A 20,792-nucleotide genomic window follows, 5' to 3' on the forward strand; every position below is an offset into this window, starting at 1 on the left:
CACTTTTTCTGTTACGTTTGGTAGACTTTTACTATCTCAGTGGAAAATGCATTTGCAGCAGGAAAGTAAAAAAGTAAGGCACTATAACACAGATACAAAAACTAAGCAAAGACAACAACTGTAAACCAATTGGACCAGTTATTGGAAATACAGTACATACACTCAAGATTAGCACAAAGAAGAATAATCACCTTGAACAGTACAGAAAACAATAATTCAGAATTTAGCAGAATCTCCGCCAGTAATACAATTCTAAATGCTTATACTCTGCGAAAAAATTACTTCTTAAAAATGTTGCTTTTTACTCTTGGGAAGCTACATCTGCAGCAGGGTGATTATGGCTGAAATATAGGAATAAATTGTTTCTCTTAAATATATCGTATTAAAGTTAATTAATAACGAACGAAGCAGGCACCATGATAAACTTGACCCCAGAAAATTCAGAACTGGATTTGGAATTATATTGGAATCCGCGTTAAATATCATTACAATATTAGAATGCAATCAATGGAGAAAATTTCCGAGATAAAAATTGAAGTAGTAGGAAAAGGACAAATGAGAGAGAGGGAGAAAACGTACATGGCAAAACAGGAGCTATTTCTAAATTTCTTATGAATGTAAATTTCATACTAACACTCTTTTGCAAATGCAGAATTCGCGAAGAAAAAACACCAGCTGATTAAAACAAATGAGATCAGTATGAGGTAAAATTACATCTAAATTGTCAAATAATTTGGAACAGAAAAACTGCGGCTCCAGATGTTCCTGAGACTGGAACTGGAAACCACTACGATATACTGTACTGTACATTATCTAACCAGTGATATATCTCGCTCAAGACTGGCACGTTCTAATTCGAGTGCTTCGTCGCTCATAAATATTCAGAATATTTTAGTCTCAACAGCCTAACTCACAAGACGTTTCTTCTTCCCATTGAACAAGGTTGCTCGACGATCGAGTACCAAAACGCATGTGTTTCTGATAAACTGAATAAAACTGCCATTCAACTTCCCTTATTCCAGACTATACGTCTAACTTTAACACTGCTACAAGTGACCATTCAAATAGTGCAGGCACTTTCGCAGGCAACTACTCTCCTGCAGGCAGGGGTCCTTCGAGCGTAAAGAGAAACGGAAGCACTAGTAGAGGGAAGCGGGCAGGCGGAACCGCCTTGTAGCTGAAGTGGAGGCGTATAGGGTGGAAAATCAATTTTAATTATTAAATCGTACATTTTTGAATAAGTAAATCTAACTGAAGACCATTTCGCCGTCATGATTCTCTTGGAAATCAACAACCGGATTATTGAGGAGACTTTGACTCTGAAATTCGATAGTGCCAGCAATGGGTGAGAAAAAATGTCAAATATTTGTTTAAGATATTTAATGATAAAATGACTCCGGTGGTATGGTTAATCCTGACATACATGCGAATTGTATGATCCCTATGACAGTATCTAGTTATTTTAGGTTTAACGGGTAAGATGCTATGTGGTAAATGTTGTTGACGGGATATTTATTTTATAGAGAGCCAATCAGTTCAACCGCTAACTTGTCCTGTCTGTGCAGACGTTACTGTCTGGTTTCCTGCTGATGTACATCCTGTACATTATGTCTAAAACACAGTCAAGCAGGGTGAATTTAACACATTTTAGTATTATAGATTGCCCAACTCCAACACATTCCTTTCCTCATAACGCATTTAATTGCATAATTAGCAAGCAAATGTGATTATTGTGCTGGACAGTGTGAATGTGGACTGTAAATATCTGAAAAGACAGAGATATTGTGATAGTGTTTCGCATCACCGTTGTGCAATTTATAATGGGTAGTAAATCGGTGGAGGAGAGAATGGGCAAATATTTTAACAAAATTCAATTAGCATCGATGTAGCGCATCCTTGTTTGGGCTAGTTTATTGTTTTACTTCCGCATTCTAATGCATGATGTGTAGACGGTTACTGTGGGAGTTTTCTGGTATAGTTTTCTTGTTTCTTTTTGTGTGTTTGGCCACTTTTCGATTACAATATTACAGCTATCCGTGTACTTTATTTTGACCGATTACACACGCCCATTGCAAAACCTCCCCCACTTGTCAGTCTCTTCACTTCCGCATTCTAGTTCTCGAGCGCGAGGAGTTTCTGCTTGTCTGAACAGGAGCTGGCGAAAGAAATGCAGCGATTGTTGCATACATTTTGGCCCACCATATTTTCAAAAGAATGCTAGGTTATTTTTTTTAACTTGCAAGAAATAAGGTTATGTTTGTTTCGAAAATGTTTATAATCGTGAGTTTATTTAACCTTATGTGGTTTAAAATTACCACATATGGCCTGTAACGGGTGATGTCTGATTAAGGTTTTTATGCTCAATACGCCAATTAAAATAAGTAATGAATGCTGTTTATTATTAGCATGTAACATCAGCATAAGTACACTAGTTTAAGATGCATTATGTTTAATTCTTGTAACAGTCATTTGATGTGGTCAGCACTGCAGTGACAATTCTGAAACCTTCAATTCTTAATAGTTGAAATTTTTAATTTTGATGGGTGATGCTCAAATATGTCCATCCATTTTTTTAATCTTCTTAATTCAAATGTAGGATCATGGAGGAGAGAGCCTTACTCAGCAGCTTGAGGAACAACGTGGGTTAGACATGAAATTCACATATGCATATCCACACATAATCATATTAGGCAATTTTACTCTCCAGTAAATTTAGCATTTAGTCTTTGGTGTATGAGAGAAAACAGCAAAAAAAAAAAAAAGGTGCATACACTGATACAAGGCGCAAAGTCCAGAGTTTATGGTTAGGCTGGGATTTAAATAAAGTTTCTAGGTATTGTGTGGTAGCAGCACTAACTGCTTTGCCACTGCACGTCCCTGTCCCTTGCGTTAAGAATATTGAACCAGTCATTTGAGTTGGAGAAAACTTGCCTGCCTGCTTTTTTGCCCAAATTCTTTGTCTATCATCTTATTTCTTACTTCTTTTATTTATTACGTTAAAATTTTTCCAGCAAAACATTTGAAAGGCTAGATGTTACATAAAACATATGCATTTTTCTTTGTTAATTTTCCTCTCTCAGTTGCTTGAGGGTTATTTATGACAATAGAATATGTTGGATTTTGTTTTATATCCATTTATCCATCAGTTTTCTAAACCCACTATATTCTGAGCAGGGCTGTGGAGTTGCTGAAGCAAATACCAGCAAGCAAAGGATGCAAGGCAGGAAAAACCCCCAGATGGGGTGCCAAGTCATTGCAAAGCAAACACACACACTCTACACATTAGGACTGGTTTAGCAGATTTTTTTTATATATAAATGCTTAATATGTCATCCATTATAATACTTTTCTTATAGTGCTTATCACTGGTTTTATCAGATTTACCTTTTTGACCGTGGGTTTAGTTATGTAAAGAATATACTTCCTTACACACCTTATAATTACCCAACAATTAGTACATTAACAAAAGTAGCTGAGGGTATATTTGCCTGACAGTTACATATCATTCCTCCTCTCTCTTTCTTTCTTGGGTTTTTTTTATAGCACTCTTTGTTTTGTATACATTTCTGATTTGTTGCACATAAGTTGAAAGAGCACTTGCATAAAAACATTCATTACTGGTAGGTAGGTCATAAATTACTTAGGAGACATTTTAATGTAAATGCCTAACTGATTTTTGATTCTTTCACAGTTGGTCCTTTTTGAGAGTCTTTGGCAGAATTTCATCACACCTTTTTTGAACTGATGCAAATATTTTTTATTCCTAGTATTGTTGTAGCCCAAAATAGTAAAAAAAAAAAAAACAGTACATATGTATGTTTGTAGATTTACAACTCTTATCTGTCATTTGGACTTCCCTTTTAAGTGCATAATCTACAGTTTACTTCTCACTGTAGTGTACTTCTAAAATATATTTTTATTACACAATAGGGTAATTAATTTATTTATGGCAAAAGCACCACCTTACATTTTTCAAGCCAGGGAAAAAAGGTTTTTGTATTAATCATTCTCACTCTTTTGTCATGCCACATTCATCTTGATATTGCACTGATCATAAGCATACACAGTACCGATAATATCAAAGAGCCAATAAAACTTTTGTGTTAATTACGTTATCTGTTGAAAAAAAGTTCATGTGCAATCTACACTTCCTACTGCGTGAATTTTTTTCTCTTATACAGATAAAGCTGACCAGTCCGCTGCTAAGTACGAAGTAACTGCAGTTTCTTTGGATTTCGTAAACTTTCTATCCCTTTACTTTTATCTTGGTTGTGTACATTATACAGACTTTAACAAAATCATAGTTGTTTAGGAAGTGGTAGATTGCTCATTTTTTTTTTAACCATTTGGACTAGCCATAGTGTAGGTCCTTTTTTACTGCAATTGAAAACTTGGACTACTTTTTACTTCTTTATAAAGTAGTCTTTTTCTTTTATGTAAATACATTTTATTAGACAATACATATATGGATGCCTGCTAAATTAATAATGATAATATTAAGAACTTAATTATCGCTTATAGTACAGCCTTTTAATGCAATCAGTTGTTCTATTTCTAAAGCATATAAAGACTCTTAGTGTATATGATTAGATTAGATAGACTTTATTAATGCCATGGGTGCAATGAGAAGTCAATCAAAATGAAATTTGCTAACTGAACTGATTACAATGTGCTTTCTTTTGTGGCAACTGAAGCTCCTCCTTCAGGCAGGTTGAGTTCACTTTGCATCCATAATTGCTAATTAGGATCAACACCTTATTTATATATATATATATATATATATATATATATATATATATATATATATATATATATATATATATATATATATATATATATATATATATGAACTTTTTTTTTTTAATCAGAGTCTAGCATCAAGTCAATTAAACTTCTGTGATATTAATCTGGTCAGTTAAGTAGCAGAGAGGGTTGTTAATCAGTTTCAATCAATCAATCAATCAACATTTATTTATATAGCACATATTCATACAAAAAATGTAGCTCAAAGTGCTTTACAAAATGAATAGAAAAATAGAAGACACAATAAAAAATAAACATAAGTCAACATTAATTAACATAGAATAAGAGTAAGGTCCGATGGCCAGGGTGGACAGAAAAACAAAAAACTCCAAAAGCTGGAGAAAAAAATAAAATCTGTAGGGGTTCCAGACCAAGAGACCGCCCATTCCCTTCTGGGCATTCTACCTAACATAAATCATCATATTTTCATGGAAGGACCTGATGATGATGGTCACGTAGACTTCTGGCTTTCAGTCCATCATTGTTGGAGCATCATGATGCTTTGAGTAGGTGGTGGTGGCGCAGGCCGCCACCACAAAGAAACCGGAAAAAGAAACAGAAGAGAGAGTAGGGGTCAGTACGGATTTTAGAGCCACCATGAATAGTTATTATGAAGAATTGAACATACAGAGTATCAGGATTATGTTAAAGTGAAGTTATAAAAAGGCCATGTTAAAGTAATGTGTTTTCAGCAGTGTTTTAAATTGCTCCACTGTATCAGCCTGGCGAATTCCTATCGGCAGGCTATTCCAGATTTTAGGTGCATAGCAGCAGAAGGCCGCCTCACCACTTCTTTTAAGTTTAGCTTTTGGAATTATAAGGAGACACTCATTTGAAGATCTAAGGTTACGATTTGGAATATAACGTGTCAGGCATTCCGATATATAAGATGGAGCGAGATTATTTAAGGCTTTATAAACCATAAGCAGAGGTTGCACAGGTAGTCCAACTTCTCCAGGATGGCACTTCAATACGTGCCGTTGCCAGAAGGTTTGCTGTGTCTCCCAGCATAGTCTCAAGGGCGTGGAGGAGATTCCAGTGATCAGGCAGTTACTCTAGGAGTGCTGGGCATGGCCGTAGAAGGTCCTTAACCCATCAGCAAGACTGGTATCTGCTTCTTTGGGCAAGGAGGAACAGGATGAGCACTGCACTGCCCTAGAAAGTGACATCCAGCAGATTGACCAAACAATCAGAAAAAGACTTCATGAGGGTGGCCTGATGGTCCTGCGCCCTGTGGTCATTGCCTGGCACCGTGGAGCTTGATTGGCATTTGCCATAGAATACCAGAATGGGCAGATCCACCACTGCCACCCTGTGCTTTTCCCAAACGACAGCAGCTTCACCCTGCGCTCATGTGACAGATGTGAAAGTGTCTGGAGAAGCCGTGGAGAATGTTATGCTGCCTGTGACATCGTTCAGCATGACTGGTTTGGTGGTGGGTCAGTGATGATCTAGGGAGGCATATCCATAGAGGGACGCACAGACCTCTACAGGCTAGACAACGGCACCTTGACTGCCATTAGGTATCAGGATGAAATCCTTGGACCCATTGTCAGACCATATGCTGGTGCAGTGGTTCTTGGGTTCTTTCTGGTGCACGACAGTGCCCGGCCTCATGTGGTGAGAGTATGCAGGTAGTTCCTGGAGGATGAAGGGTTGACTGTCCCTAAAGCTCGCCTGACCCAAATCCAATAGAAAACCTCTGGGACATTGTTTTGGTCCATCCGACGCCGCCTTGTTGCACTTGCTCAGTGATGCTCTGGTCCAGATCTGGGAGGAGATCCTCTTTAGGAGTGTGCCCCGACATTGTCAGGCATGCATACAAGCACGTGGGGGCCATACAAACTACTGAGTATGATTTTTCAGTTGCTGCAATGAAATTTAGGCAAAATGGACTAGCCTGCCACATAATTTTTTAGCTTTGATTTTTGGGGTGTCTTTGAATTCAGCCTTCTATAGATTGATAATTTTCATTTCCATCAAACGATGTGGCATCCTTTTGTTCCTAACACTTTAGCCAGTCCATATCAGTATAGATATCCAGCATCACCCCCGCCCCCCTTGAGATCTGATGCATTTTCAAAGTATTCCTTTATTTTTTTTTGAGCAGTTATAGATAGACCAGTAACAGCATACACTTGACTTGAGCATTCATAGTTTTCATACTTTTTGCTTGCTGCTTCCTGAGCAGCTGTTCTTTTCTCCAACCTAGCGGCGCGCTTCTTCTCTTCTTCCGTTGGCATCTTTTTGCGTTAAAACTGATTAAGTCATTGTTTGTGTTGCAATTACTTAGTACGTTTTCCTGAATTCTTCACTTAAGCTGGCACTTAAGTCTTCAGTCTGCCTCAATAATGATTTAAGATATGATGAAGTAGGGGAAGTGATGGCGAATGTGGTATGGATGGGAAAAGCGCCCATACGCATGCGCCACATGGCTGCCCTGCTGGCTGCTGCTGAGAGTTGATTCTACAATAAAATAAAAATAAAAAGAGGAATAACTTTGGAGGTCAGTCATCACCCCGAAAGCGTATAGTGGACATCATGTAGTATAGGTGTACCAAATTTCAGGTCAATAGGTCAAACGGTTTGCAAGCTACAGGTGATTTAAAATGCTGAACAGACCGCCATGGTAATGTATTATATAAGTAGAGATATATACCTGTAGATAGGGTTATTATTAAGAGAGATCAGCAGTGACATTACATGTTCAAGCTTCTGGTAGTACACAGTGTACCATAGCTGCATCCCATAGAAATGGAATAATGCCTGATTGTAATGTGCTTGTCCCAACTGTGAGAGATATCACATGGGTTTCTTCTGTACATAATTCCATTACCTCCCCTTTACTACAGTTACAGCCAGAGGAAAGCCTATTATCTTGCCCAGAAAATACTTTTTGTTGCATATTAGAGAGCTGGAAAGTCTCATTCTTGTAAGGTTGTGATTTTAATTGTAATAGCTAGTAATTAGAAAATGACATTTATTACGTGGATTTGTGCACATTATTTTCTAGATATTTTGTCTGACATGGAATAAGATTTTGACATAGTCATTTTCTCATTATAACTTAATAGTGTAAAAAATTTTTAACCGAGTCTACAATCCACTTCCCCTCCACCCGAAATTGTATTAAGCTGATTCAATAATCGATGCATAGCTATTTTAAAGTGTGCGCAACTTTTATTAGTGTTATTTGCAGTAATTTGTTTTCTTATGTCTTCAGTAAAGTTTAAATAATAATGTTAAAGCACAAGAATAAATTTAGATTCTGTTTTCTTTCAGAAACAAGCCAGAAGTTGTTGAAGTTACATTTGCTGGTAAGGATATATAAAATGGCAAAATAGTTTTAATTAGTGAATGTATGTAAATGTTGTTTATTTTCCTGTTATTCCAAAAGTGTTATATACACATCTCATAAGAATTCCAGTTGTGCCTGCTGTAGAAATAGATTATACCAAAAATATATACTACTGGTCAAAACTTTTAGAACACTTCAGGTTTTTCCAGCTTTAACCATTTGCATTATGACTGACTGAGGGTTTTTAAATCAACAGAAATTGTGACACCAGTGCAAATTTGTTGCTTCAACTTGCAAGGCTTAATTTACTTTAATCGCTGCAGAAAATCTATAGGTTGTAACCTCTCAGTTGTTCTCTGAAGAACTCCCTTTTGTAATATTCTGAAATTTCCTTTTATTTCAGTTTACTGTTAGTTACTGCTTACCTTTTCACCATTTTAGGTCATTCATTGCATTTCAGCCAATGAAATTTGAAGAAAAACTGGAAAAATGAAGGTGTTCTAAAACCTTTGACTATTAGTATACATAATGACAGAATGTGACAAAATCTATAATACAAAGAAATGTGAAAATATTCTGCTTCTTCTAGGAGCATGACTTTGAACTGTGTTAAGCTATTGGTATCATAGGCCAGTGTTTCCCAACCTTGGTCCTGGGGATGCCCTTTGACTGCAGGTTTTTGTTCCAACCGGATTCCCAATCAGTGACAACACCTGATAACACTGATCTCATTTAATTAGCTGGTATTATTTTTCTTTTTCTATAGATTTAAATGCTTAACTCTCTTTTGTTGATTTCATTATATTTTGCCCTTTCTCTGTGCAGTTTTTCCCCTTCGTTGTAACTTATTAATGACAATTAAAAATGAGCAGAGCAGACACACTGGTAAACATAACTGAGTAATCAAAGACTAAAAGTACTTTAGCATCAGACCCACTAAGGCCAGGTTTATACTTCACGTGATGCGATGCATGCTGCAGCGGACGCTCCTGCTATGCATGCGTTTTACTGTTTATACTTGCGCTCGTACTTTACGTAAATCTGGAGGAATGCACCAGGTGGCAGTGCGAGATATTATCACGGTGAGAACAGGTTCGGCTTCTTTGGGTTGTGAGTTGCCTGGAACACCAATTAAATTCCGATGACACCTTACTGTAATGTCTCTGAAAGGGATGTTTAATGATTAAATCCATCAATCCAGGGATGTGTCCATTCCAGCAAGCATTGGGCACGAGGCAGAAACAATCCCTGGACGTGGCCTCAGCTCATCGTAAGGTGAATACAAGCACACATATACAGTGGAGTCATTTTAGCGGCACCGAATCCCCAAATCTGCATATCTTTGGTAGGAAACTGGAGCACAGTGTGGAATCCAAGCAGGGAATACCAGTGACGTGACTCCCTGCGAGACAGCATTGCAACTGCTCTGCCACCATGTCACCCCATGTGTGTAATTATTAACAGTATTCATTATTTAAATGAAAGTAACAATTTATCTGTAAAATGTAACATACAGTACATATTTTAATGCATTTCATTATGAAAGTAATGTCAAGTATAAATCTAAAGATTCTAAATTTGCAGGTAGTTGGAATATCATACATTTAATGTGTTCTGTGTGGTGATCTATTTCTGCTTGCCATTGCTGTCAGGTCAGGAGGAAGTCCAAGAAGCTCGTAGTGATTAAAAAGTGTGATGACGTTTACGGCGGTCTGCTTTAATGATAAAGTAAACTACGAGGTTAAAGTGGACATTTTGAGATTAAAGCCGAAATTTTCACTTTAATCACAAAATACACATTTTCACCATGTCCATACTTTTTTTTTTCTCTGTGGCTCAAATACAGCACTATACATTATGTTGCTGTTGTGAAGTTGCAAAAAAAAAAAAAAAGATGGTATGTGAGACTTTTAAAATGTATCGTGTCATTTCAATCGGGAATATGCGACACTTGAATATAAAAGCACCATGCACATAGACATTCTGAGCGTGAAGTATAAACGAGTCCCAATTAGTAATTAATTGATTAATAAAACAATTAGAACACAGAGAAAAGTATAATGAAAATCGAGATGAAAATATTGTTAAAAAGAAAAAATAATACATTGTGACCATAGAACTGCTTTGTACATTTTAATACTGTATATATATATATATATATATATATATATATATATATATATATATATATATATATATATATATATATATATTTTAACAAACTTAGTTTTCTAATTTCTATATTGTTGCCAAAACACAGAACTTGGGAAATAACAGTTCACTTAATTAGCCCAGGAGTCCAATTAAAAACAGAAGCTGGTTGGAACAATAAACTGCAGCCACAGTGTGCCCCCAGGACCGATGTCGGGAAACACTTTCATAGGTGATAGTAGTTCCACTCTTATCTTCTGAAACAGTCATCATTTTCAGTAGCCATACCAGCACCTTGTACAGTATATTGCAAGTGTGTTTAAGCTTGAGATAACATTCAAGGAGTGTAGCTGTAAATTTTCATTATCTGTCGGTCAGATTTTCAGACCAAGCAGTTTAGTTTATTCCGACATCAGGATGCCGTAATCAAGTAGTAATGGTTCCAGAACAGAATAGCTGAAAGTGAGTTTGGAAATGCATGAGGTATTATGCTTTGATTGTGTTTTTTGTTTTTTTTTTTTAATCCGGCAGTGTGTTCTAGTAGCTAAGGAATTAGATTTTATATAAAAAAATGTTACATAACCAAGGCCTTGCTCAAAGACTCTGAAAACAAGGACTCCTATCCTAATTTCCTGTGATGCAAGTCAGGGCTCAACAAATTTGTGTACATTAATAGTACAAAGATGTTCCCTGCTTGCATAAAATTTTCACATAAGCAACATGTTTTAAGTGGAGCACATCACAGTGTACATTATAGGAGCAAAGTATGATTTCTGCTGTCAGTGCTTCTTACTCCATCTCTCTTTATGGTTTTGGCAGCCCTGATACCATCATTTAAAAATAATTACTAAGCCCTACCCTAAGGACATTTTGCTCATTTTAAAGGCATTTAATCTGCCCCTGATTGCATTTCTATATTTGTACAAATTTTAGTGTAACCCAATAAATAACGGGCTCTGTGCTAGTGTACTTTGTCTTCATAGGCCTTTTCTTGGTTATTTCATTTAAGAAAACTTTACTAAAAACAAACTTCCTTTTTCAATGGGTATCCTTCAGATAAACCACTGACATGTTTTAAGTGCTAAAGAAAACATTTTCCTACTTAATTGGCATAGTCAATGTTGGTTTGACAGTACATTAATGATGTGTCCCTAAACAATAAAAATAGGCTGTGTGATCAGTTCAAAGGTGACTTCCATCTATATTTATATTCTGCCATTCTAATTATAGCTCCTTACTGCATAAAACAAGTCTAAGCAATATATAACTTTAATCTTTCTCCATTTTGGACAACTTTTGTTGTACCAAACTTTGATACATTGTGTTACATATTTTTAACCTGTGATATAGACACCATTGTTTCACAGCCTATAATTCTTTCATTTTATTGTTTTTGTTTGTTTTTTTGCATTGCAACTATATTGACAGCCTTTGTATATATTTTGTTTACCTTGTTTGACATTATTGCACATCACAACGTAAAAGAAATGAAAATGCTTATAAGAAAGATAAGAATAAAAGCCTAATTATGAACAGGTAAACGTACTTCAGGAAAACTGATTCTCAGTGACGAATATTATTACTTAGAAGCACTAATCTTAATAAATCTATTTAATCATCTAATATATAAAGCAGAGTCGATGTATGTTTGTTTGTCCGCCATACAAATCTGGACCGGGCGTCCAACCGCCACCAAACTGGGGATAGGGCTTCTTTGTGACCAGGAGTCAGTCATGGGGTATGTTTGGTTGGGAAAAGTGTTCGGGGTGAAGCGCAGGGCACCTTTTCACTGACAGTTCTGCACACGTCCCCTGTACTGCCAACAGGAGAAGGGCTGTTGATGCAAGAGTGGATGAAACATCTCAAGAAAGGGAAACCAGGCTGTCTGCCAAAAGGCGAAGGGCTGCTGATGCAACACGTGGACAAATGCAGCACGCTTTAAAAAATATGGCATTCGCATATAACTGACAGGTTGCATATCATGAACATCCTGTCGCTGTTATTGGCCGAATGGATCATATCTGTGTTCATTGTAGAGCTCTAAAATGGAAAGGAGAGTCACTGGGATTGTGTTGCTCAAATGGGAAGGTGAAACTGCCATCTCTACTTCGTCCACCTGAATCTCTACACTCTGATGTCAGGATCAATACCAATTTCAAAGCATTTCTTGAACAACATCAGGAAGTACAATTCCTGTTTTCAAATGACTTCTTTTGGTGCAACTAAACAAATACGAGAGGATGGGTTCATGCCCACATTCAAAGTGCAAGGTCATGTTTACCATACAATAGGATCATTACTTCCATCAACTGATGGGAGAATTGTGTTCCTTCAGATCTACTTCATGGGAGATATTTCCATAACGGCGCATCATAGACACAGCAGAATAACAAATGTGAGACTGGACATTGTGATGGATTTAGAATGATTCCTTCATGAGAACAACGCATATGTCACCCTTTTCAAGACTGCACTTCAATGTATGTCAACTTATGATTATAAAGTTGTCATAAGAGCTGACAAAATGCCACAAGGAAAGCATCACCGACAATTCACTGCTCCAACACTTGATGAGGTTGCCATTGTAATGGTAGGCAATGACTTTGGGAAGCGGGACATTATCATTGAGAAAAGGAACAGAAGTCTTCAGCGTGTGGCAGACACACACAGGTCATATGATGCCCTTCAGTATCCACTAATCTTTTGGCAAGGTGAAGAGGAGTATTACTTTGGAATTTCACAAACAGATCCATCTACGGGCAACTCTGTTGCTGGCAAGAAACTCAGTGCAATGGACTTTTATGCTGACCGACTAATGAGTAGAGTTTCTGAAGAGAATCCCATCTTGAAATGCCGGCAACTTTTTCATCAATACATATTATTGAAACAACTATCATAACAGGTTGCAAAAGATGTGAAAATGTTTTCACACCAAGAATACCGGTGATTCCGAATGATTTATCCTTTGATTTCAAACGGCTACAATTTCCTGTTCGTTTGGCTTTTGCTATGTCAATTAATAAGGCTCAAGGGCAATGACTGCAAGTTGCAGGCATCAATTTGTAAAATCCATGCTTTTCACATGGACAACTCTACGTAGCATGTTCTAGAGTGGGCAATCCTTAGAATTTGTTCATTTTCGCACCACAAGGGAAATAAAAATATTGTGTATCCAAAGGCTCTGGAATAACCACTTGTATTACCTATTACAAAAAATGTGAATCGGAAAAATGTTTGTTCTGTTTCTGTGTTGTGTTTCTTTCATTTGGGAAATTCATTATACATTCCCGGGCAACGCGGGGTACTCCTGCTAGTAACTAATATAATACTCTAAGCATCTTGCTCAAGACTGAGATAATCGTAAGGCTGTGCCTATGATTTCTGTAATGCAGAGAACATGGGTAGAATTCTGGATTTAACCGATGAATACAAATATAAACATTGATGTGCAGAAATTTGAGAGTAGTGGGAAAATTATTAAAAAATTCCTTGAGCATTTTAAACATATGCCCTAATATAATCAGAGCAATATGTTCACATTTGTTCTTTTGGAACAAGAAAGTCGAACCTGTTTCCAGTGAGAGTTGGACTCCGCCAAGGCTGCCCTTTGTCACCAATTCTGTTCATAACAGGGTGTTGAGGAGGTCCGGTTTGGTAGACTCAGGATTGGGTCACTGCTTTTTGCAGATGATGATGTCACTGTTTGCTTCATCAGGCCGTGATCTTCAGCTCTCTCTGAATCGGTTCACAGTTGAGTGTGAAGCGGCTGGGATGGGAATCGGCACCTCCAAATATATATATAATATAAATAACAATGTATTCTGTTGAGTGCATAAGGGGTACAATTATTGGCACCCCTAAAAACACATTAAATAAATGTGTTTCCTTGTGTTTTTTTTTTTGTTTGTTTTTTTTTAAATAACTTTCTCATTATTGCTCATTTTATCCAGGAGATCCTTACTTGTCTGTGACCATTTTGTGTTTCCCTGGAGTATAAGTTTCACGTTACACACTTGTAAATTCCTTGTCTTCCATTAACATTGGTAAATTCAATTAACTTTCATCCTATTTGAGGGTAAATGTTATTGACCTGCACATATTAACAAAGGTTATAAAAAGTCCTACATATCTGAAAATGCCTATAAACACAACCATGGCCATAATAATAAAAAAAAAAAAAAAACGTTCAGGAAGACGATCCATACATGGTGAGAGAATGTAAAAGAGGCAAACAAAAAAACAAAGATCATAATTTCTCATCAGTATAGTTTGGTTAAATCTTGGGGTTATAATAATTCTAAGTTAACTGTTAAGGCACCACCACCATGATGAGAGGCTTGTTAGAAGAATTTCGTAAAAGAAGCCATTCTTAAGAACAAGACACCCAAAGCAAAGCCTGAAGTTTGCCAGTGCCATTGGAGGTTGAAATTGAATCTTGTTTGGTGGTTGGATAAACTTAAAATAATACATAATTTTTTTTTTGGTTATGCCCGCAGTTGTCATGTTTAACGCAAAAAGAGTATTGTATTCAAAGAAACACATGTATGTTCATATGCATTGTACTGTGCTGCAGGTGGTCCAGGGTCTCTTGTGAAGATTAACCAAAGAAAAAATCCTCAATATACCTGGAAATTGTATTTGAAAACTAGGTGCATTTGCAAGAAGGCCAAAGCTTGTTGTAGATCAGGGGTGGGCAATTTTTAGTCTATCAAATTTTTCTGTTAAGTTTTTTTATTAAACCAAGTAGTATATGATGAATCCTCATAGGTGTAACTGGAAACAAGTTAAATGTAGAACTCCTGGTGCCTTTGTCATTTGCATCCTATTGCTGATAAAGAGCCATTAAAACAGGGGATGCTGCTGTTCAAGACTGAAAAAAAGCAATTCAGGATGGGGAACCTTAACAAGAGAGATCACTAAAATGAACCATCAAAATGTCACTTCTGCAAAATCAGCAATAATTGACTTCTCATTAAGAAACTGGGTTGGACCAGAAACCTGCAGTCACTGCAGTTCTTCAGGACTAACATTGCCCACCCCTGTTGTAGCTGGAAGTTTCAGTGAGGTAATAACCCCAAACAAATGTCAAAATCATCATAGAAATAAATGCAAGATGTCAAATTTAAAGTTTAATTTGCAATCAACATTTCTGTCTCCAGATTTGAAACCCATTTGAAAACATATATGAATTGAAGATTGCAGCCCACAAGAGCAAACCAAAGAAATTTTCAGAAAGAGAGTGTTATTTGTGCCAGAAGAAACTTCACTAAATATTAATCGTGGCAGTGCCATTATTTTTAAAACCTACAGTATGTTGTTAATGGAAAATTTGTTTTGCTAAAGAAAGGTGTTTTTTGTTTTGCTTTTAAATTGTGTTAAAATGAAAGAGGCTTACATGTTTATTCAAGCCTAAAATGCCAGAATGTGTATGTATGGTTCATCTTGTATATTAATATTTAATTACAAATTTCATTAGGGGTTCAAGTAATTGTGGAGATGGCCAAAAGTAAATCAAATTTAGCATACATTTCTTGAAATTTTAATTGACAAAGTTGCTTTTGTCAAAAACTGCATGACTCTGATGACTTACCAACACAGTTTTACATTTTCAGAATATAATGATCTCACACCTTTATCTGATTGCCAATAACATGCTGCCTGACTGCACCAGTGATATACAAATGCTTTCCATTACTTTCACTGTTTTATTGATACATTCCATACATTGTACTTCCAGTTATGTGTCACATACGCAGAGCCCACCCCTGTGACTTAAGATAAAATCAAATGAGTTGGATGTCAAACTACATGACTGGTTTACACACAAACTTGATTCCCCAAAATCACTGAGATTATGTAAATGAGGTTGTGATGGAAAATCTCTTGAAAAATTCTGTAGTGCAGGGCCTGTTTGGAGCCCTGTCTTAAGCACAACTAAACTTTGTAAAAGCCGCTGACCTATACAGAAAGATTATTTTGAAGTTAGAGTTATTGTCCTTAATTAATGAGTGAATGTTAAACTAAGAAAAGTTTTGACAACACTTTGAGACTAACTGTAGGCCCATCCATACCTGGCATGTATGTACCTTTTCTGTCATCTATTCATGTATGGATAGCACTTTATCTAATTAAAGACCATGTGTAAATATAGTCATGACTAGATTCAGTTGTGATCAATGAAATACAATGACTTTATTTAACACACATGTAAATTCATTTGCAGATTTTTATTTGTATTTATTTATTTATTTATTTTTGGAAGTTGATGTGAATTTTGGTCAGGGTTGGTAATATCAGATTTCTGCATGAAAGTGACAGAATAGTAACAGAGGTTAATTCAAAGTGTAAATATAATCTCAATAAATTATAGTTGGATGGAATGCTAATGTCCGATTTAAAGAGGGACTTTGAAATAGACTGTTGACTATACAAAGTGAATTGATTGATGTATAAAGTTAACATTTTATAATATAAAGAATGACAATAAGAGAGGTAATTTTTTTTCTATTCCCTTGTAGATTTTGATGGTGTTCTCTATCACATCTCTAATCCTAATGGAGATAAAACCAAAGTGATGGTCAGCATTTCATTGAAGTTTTACAAAGAACTACAGGACCATGGTGCAGATGAGGTATTTATATCAGAGTTACCAAATATAAATATTTTCATTAGAATTATTTACTTTGCTGATGGAGAGAGTATAGAGTGACAATCTATGCTTGGCTGTGCTATATCTAATTTATGTTCTCTGTTTTTACATTTTTTTTTCTTTTTCACTTTAGTGCTATACTGCTTTGCTTGAAATCTGGTTGTAGCTTATATTGCTATATAGATATTTACTGCTTTTTTTTCCACACACCATAAGATTTTTGGTGTGGTGTTCACTTTTCATGTAAACAGAGAAAACTAAACTGGAGGATTTGATGCAGAAGAAGAGCATAACCTTCAGAAGTTATGTGCTATTTAGTTTAACATAATTCTCAATAGAAAAAGTTGGTTCAGTGGCAGAGGGGTCTGAAAGTTACAGTAAGTGTAAAATGCTGTTCAACAAAGCCAGGAACTAGAAGCTTGTGGTTTCTAAAAGTATTCCTGGCTATTAAAACAGTTACATAAAGAAGCAGTGGTTTGGTGAAATGTTTGAAGCTTTCATATTTTTACTCCATACTAAAATTAAGCAATAGGAAATACTTGCTCAATAGTAGCAGGGGTACTGGCTTTATAGGGGCCCTGCTTACATAAAGTAAAAGGTCTGATTTAATTTATTATTCTATACTTGCTTTTGCATAATTAAAGTCTCCATGGGTGAATCAGAAATAAAGTCTTCCTCAAGTTTAAACCCAGAGTAGAAAAAGGCAGATAACACACATAACACAGAGGTGTTACTAGGGTGTCAAAATAAAACTGCATTATTATATCTTTTTATGTTGTGCATATTTATTAACCCACACAATCTTATTAATAAGGCCGATGCAATGTGAGACTTGTCTGGCGCTGTGGAACCCTGTTTATTAGAAGGGTAGAACTCATCTATGAAAAGTTAAAACTTGAAGAGAATTGTGGCTTGGTCAGGTGTAGGAATATAGAAGATAATTGAAGAGGGTTTCTGGAGTACAGCCCAGATGCACTAAGGAAAACCAATTCAAAATAGTAATGCATACTGATTAAGGCATCACCCTGTTAGAGATTTTCAACTACTTTTAGCATTTTGTAAAGCTGGACAGCAACATCTTTGAAGTGACAGAAAGAATGAAGGAGACTTGAAAGGGGGCAAAACATTATAGAATAAGAACTTTGTTATTAAAATAATTAATAATCCTATATCTACTCGGTGCATGTTTATGAGGTAGGTCTGTTTATAGAACAGAACAACTTTTCAGAGCTGAGAGTTAAATCCAGTTGACATCGTCCATTTAAAAACATATTGCCTAAATAAAGGAAGCATGCTGGTTCTAATAAATATATTTAAAGAGCTAAGAGAGGACCAAAGATGTAAGTAACTGCAGACAATTCTGGCATTATAGCAAAAGTAAAGATCTAATTAAATTGAGGATAGGGAAACATGATTTAGAAGAATAGTAAAAAACCTTTGTTATAATAACACATAATCAAGTTTAGAGGTGAATGTAATTTTAATTGGTGATCTGAATTACAAAAATATATAAAATGAAAACATATATAGATGTGAATGTAATTTTAATTGGTGATCTGAATTACAAAAATATAAAATGAAAACATATATAGTGAGCTGCGTGAACTACTGGATGTTAAGCTCCATTTTATTTTTTAAACATTATGCCTCTATCAATGAGAGAGGAATAGTTAAGTCAGTAGTAATTAAGTCATACAGTGATCATTGAACTTTGCTTTACGGTGTTTTCAAAAGTCAATAAGCAGAAATTAAACTTGAGTTTAATTTCATTCTGAGAAAATGTTAAATTTCTTTAAAAAAAAAACCTGGAATGCAGAGAATTCACTCGAGCTCCATATGCGCAAAGCATACAATTATACAACTCAAAATTATATATCGAGCACATCTGTCTCGACTAAAACTCTCCAAAATGTTTCCAGGGCATGATCCAACCTGCGAACGTTGCAACCAAGCCCCAGCCTCACTGGGTCACATGTTCTGGGCCTGCACCAAATTAACATTCTGGACAAAAATTTTTAATTACTTTTCAGACAGCCTTGGTCTCACAATCCCTCCTAACCCATTAACAGCTGTGTTTGGGGTTCTTCCAGAGGGGCTTAAAGTGGAGAAAGACAAACAAATTGTGATTGCAAGCACTACACTCTTGGCACGCAGACTTATTCTGATAAACTGGAAGAACCCAAACTCTCCTCTTTTAAGTCAGTGGGAAAGCGATGTGTTATATTATTTGAAATTGGAAAAAATCAAATACTCAGTTAGAGGATCCGTACAGACCTTTTTCAAAACATGGCAGGATCTAATCAGTAATATTTTAAAATAAGTTTATAAAGCACAGAGAATGTATTAATTTAGGTATGTTTACAAGCCTTAAATTTTACGCAGTTTGGCTTGCTCTCTTTCTCAGGGGTGGGGATCGATCTGTTCTTAACATAATTCTTCTTTTTGTAAAAACTTGATTGCTATGTATGGATTGTAATAAAATAAATAAAAAAAAAAAAAAAAAAACTGGAATGAATTTCTCTGTATAGGGACTTTTGAGAATTATGTGGGTTTGAAGTAAGGAAATGTTTATGCCACTAATTTGTAGTAGTAGAATACATAATAAATATTCAAAGTGGATGAGTAAAGAATTTAGGTAACAAAATGAAGTTAGACAGCTCTGTAGTATATTAAAGAAAAATGGCATCAACACCAACTGTACACCTTACAAATACATGTGAACCACAACTGAACTGGTCCTTCCTGTAAGTTGCTCTGATATATAATATTTATGTAAATAACACTTAAATTTTAGACAGTGTCTATGTTTACAAGGGTTTTTTCTCAGGAATGTGTTTGAAGGTGTGCAGTGAAAATGGCTGGAGTGACAGAAATTTGTGTGCAACCTTTTACAGGATTTAAGTTATACCCATAGCCTTTTTTTGCATGCAATAAATTGAGATTAATTGCCCATTAATTTCATATAACATTAACAGTTGTTGGGGGAGCTCCAGTAGATCATAAACAACTTAAATATTTGATTTCTCTTAACTCCTATAGGACAATAATATAGCATTCAGAAAAATGTAGTCTGGTCCTGTAATTAGTTGTACGCTTAGATAAAAACTGAAAATATATGCTGGTATCCTGCTATAGATGCCCTGTTCATTGTTCACTACTAGTGTATACCTATCAGGTTAATTGTTTTAATATACTAAGCAAAATACTACTTTTTTCATTTTGTATTGCAATAAAACAATGTTATTTGGTGGTCACAGGGGAAATGACATCTAGACTTGTCTTTCAGAAGTGAATTTAGCCTACTTTTATGTTTATTGAAAATACTATTATGTTGCCCTAAATTTGTCTCCCTTTAGTTTGTGAAAATTACGTATTCAAAAATCAGCTATTCAGTGTCAAATTATTATTTTGAAGCAGTGAAGTTCTCAACCAATATTCTTCATAATGAAGTAGTGGTAGGTGAGTTCCAAGGAAATCACAGCTTAAACCATTTTGCAACTTGAAGTTATTTGACAATGGAATCGAAATCATCTTCATAGAACTTTTTGTCTACTAGTTAATCTGAGGGAAACATACTACAAAACTGGCAGCAAATAATATCTTAGTTCAATCCATTGGTTTTAATCCTTTTCTTAGAGTTCCCGTGTGGTTTAAGGTTTCTTTATTTCGTCATGTTTACATAAGAAAACATGAAATTTACCTTCTCAGTTGCATCTAATAACAGGCAGAATGAAATAAAACAAACAAACATTTTAAAAAATTTTTACAAAAATGTAATCCAATACAAATTAATCTAAGGAAACTGATCCATTATCTGTTTGCCTTTCATTTTTCATTGTAATTAATAATTATGTAAAGACCCAGACCCTCTTGGGTGGCTCCAGTTCTACC

The 20,792-nt window shown here is 35.6% G+C and overlaps 1 protein-coding gene across 1 annotated transcript in view; it reads left to right on the forward strand.

Annotated features, from left to right (window-relative positions):
* The first annotated feature begins 1,134 nt into the window (after nucleotides 1-1,134).
* arpc2 (actin related protein 2/3 complex, subunit 2) overlaps nucleotides 1,135-20,792 on the forward strand; it is a 39,062-nt gene continuing 19,404 nt past the window's right edge. Inside the window, exons 1-3 of the mRNA XM_039756416.1 lie at nucleotides 1,135-1,345; nucleotides 8,086-8,120; nucleotides 16,771-16,883. Coding sequence (XP_039612350.1) covers nucleotides 1,272-1,345; nucleotides 8,086-8,120; nucleotides 16,771-16,883 — 222 coding nt within the window. The 5' untranslated portion in view covers nucleotides 1,135-1,271. The remainder of the gene's footprint in view (nucleotides 1,346-8,085; nucleotides 8,121-16,770; nucleotides 16,884-20,792) is intronic.

The sequence above is a fragment of the Polypterus senegalus genome, chromosome 6 (genome assembly GCF_016835505.1).
Source record: "Polypterus senegalus isolate Bchr_013 chromosome 6, ASM1683550v1, whole genome shotgun sequence".
In the NCBI taxonomy this organism is placed as follows: Eukaryota; Metazoa; Chordata; class Cladistia; order Polypteriformes; family Polypteridae; genus Polypterus; species Polypterus senegalus.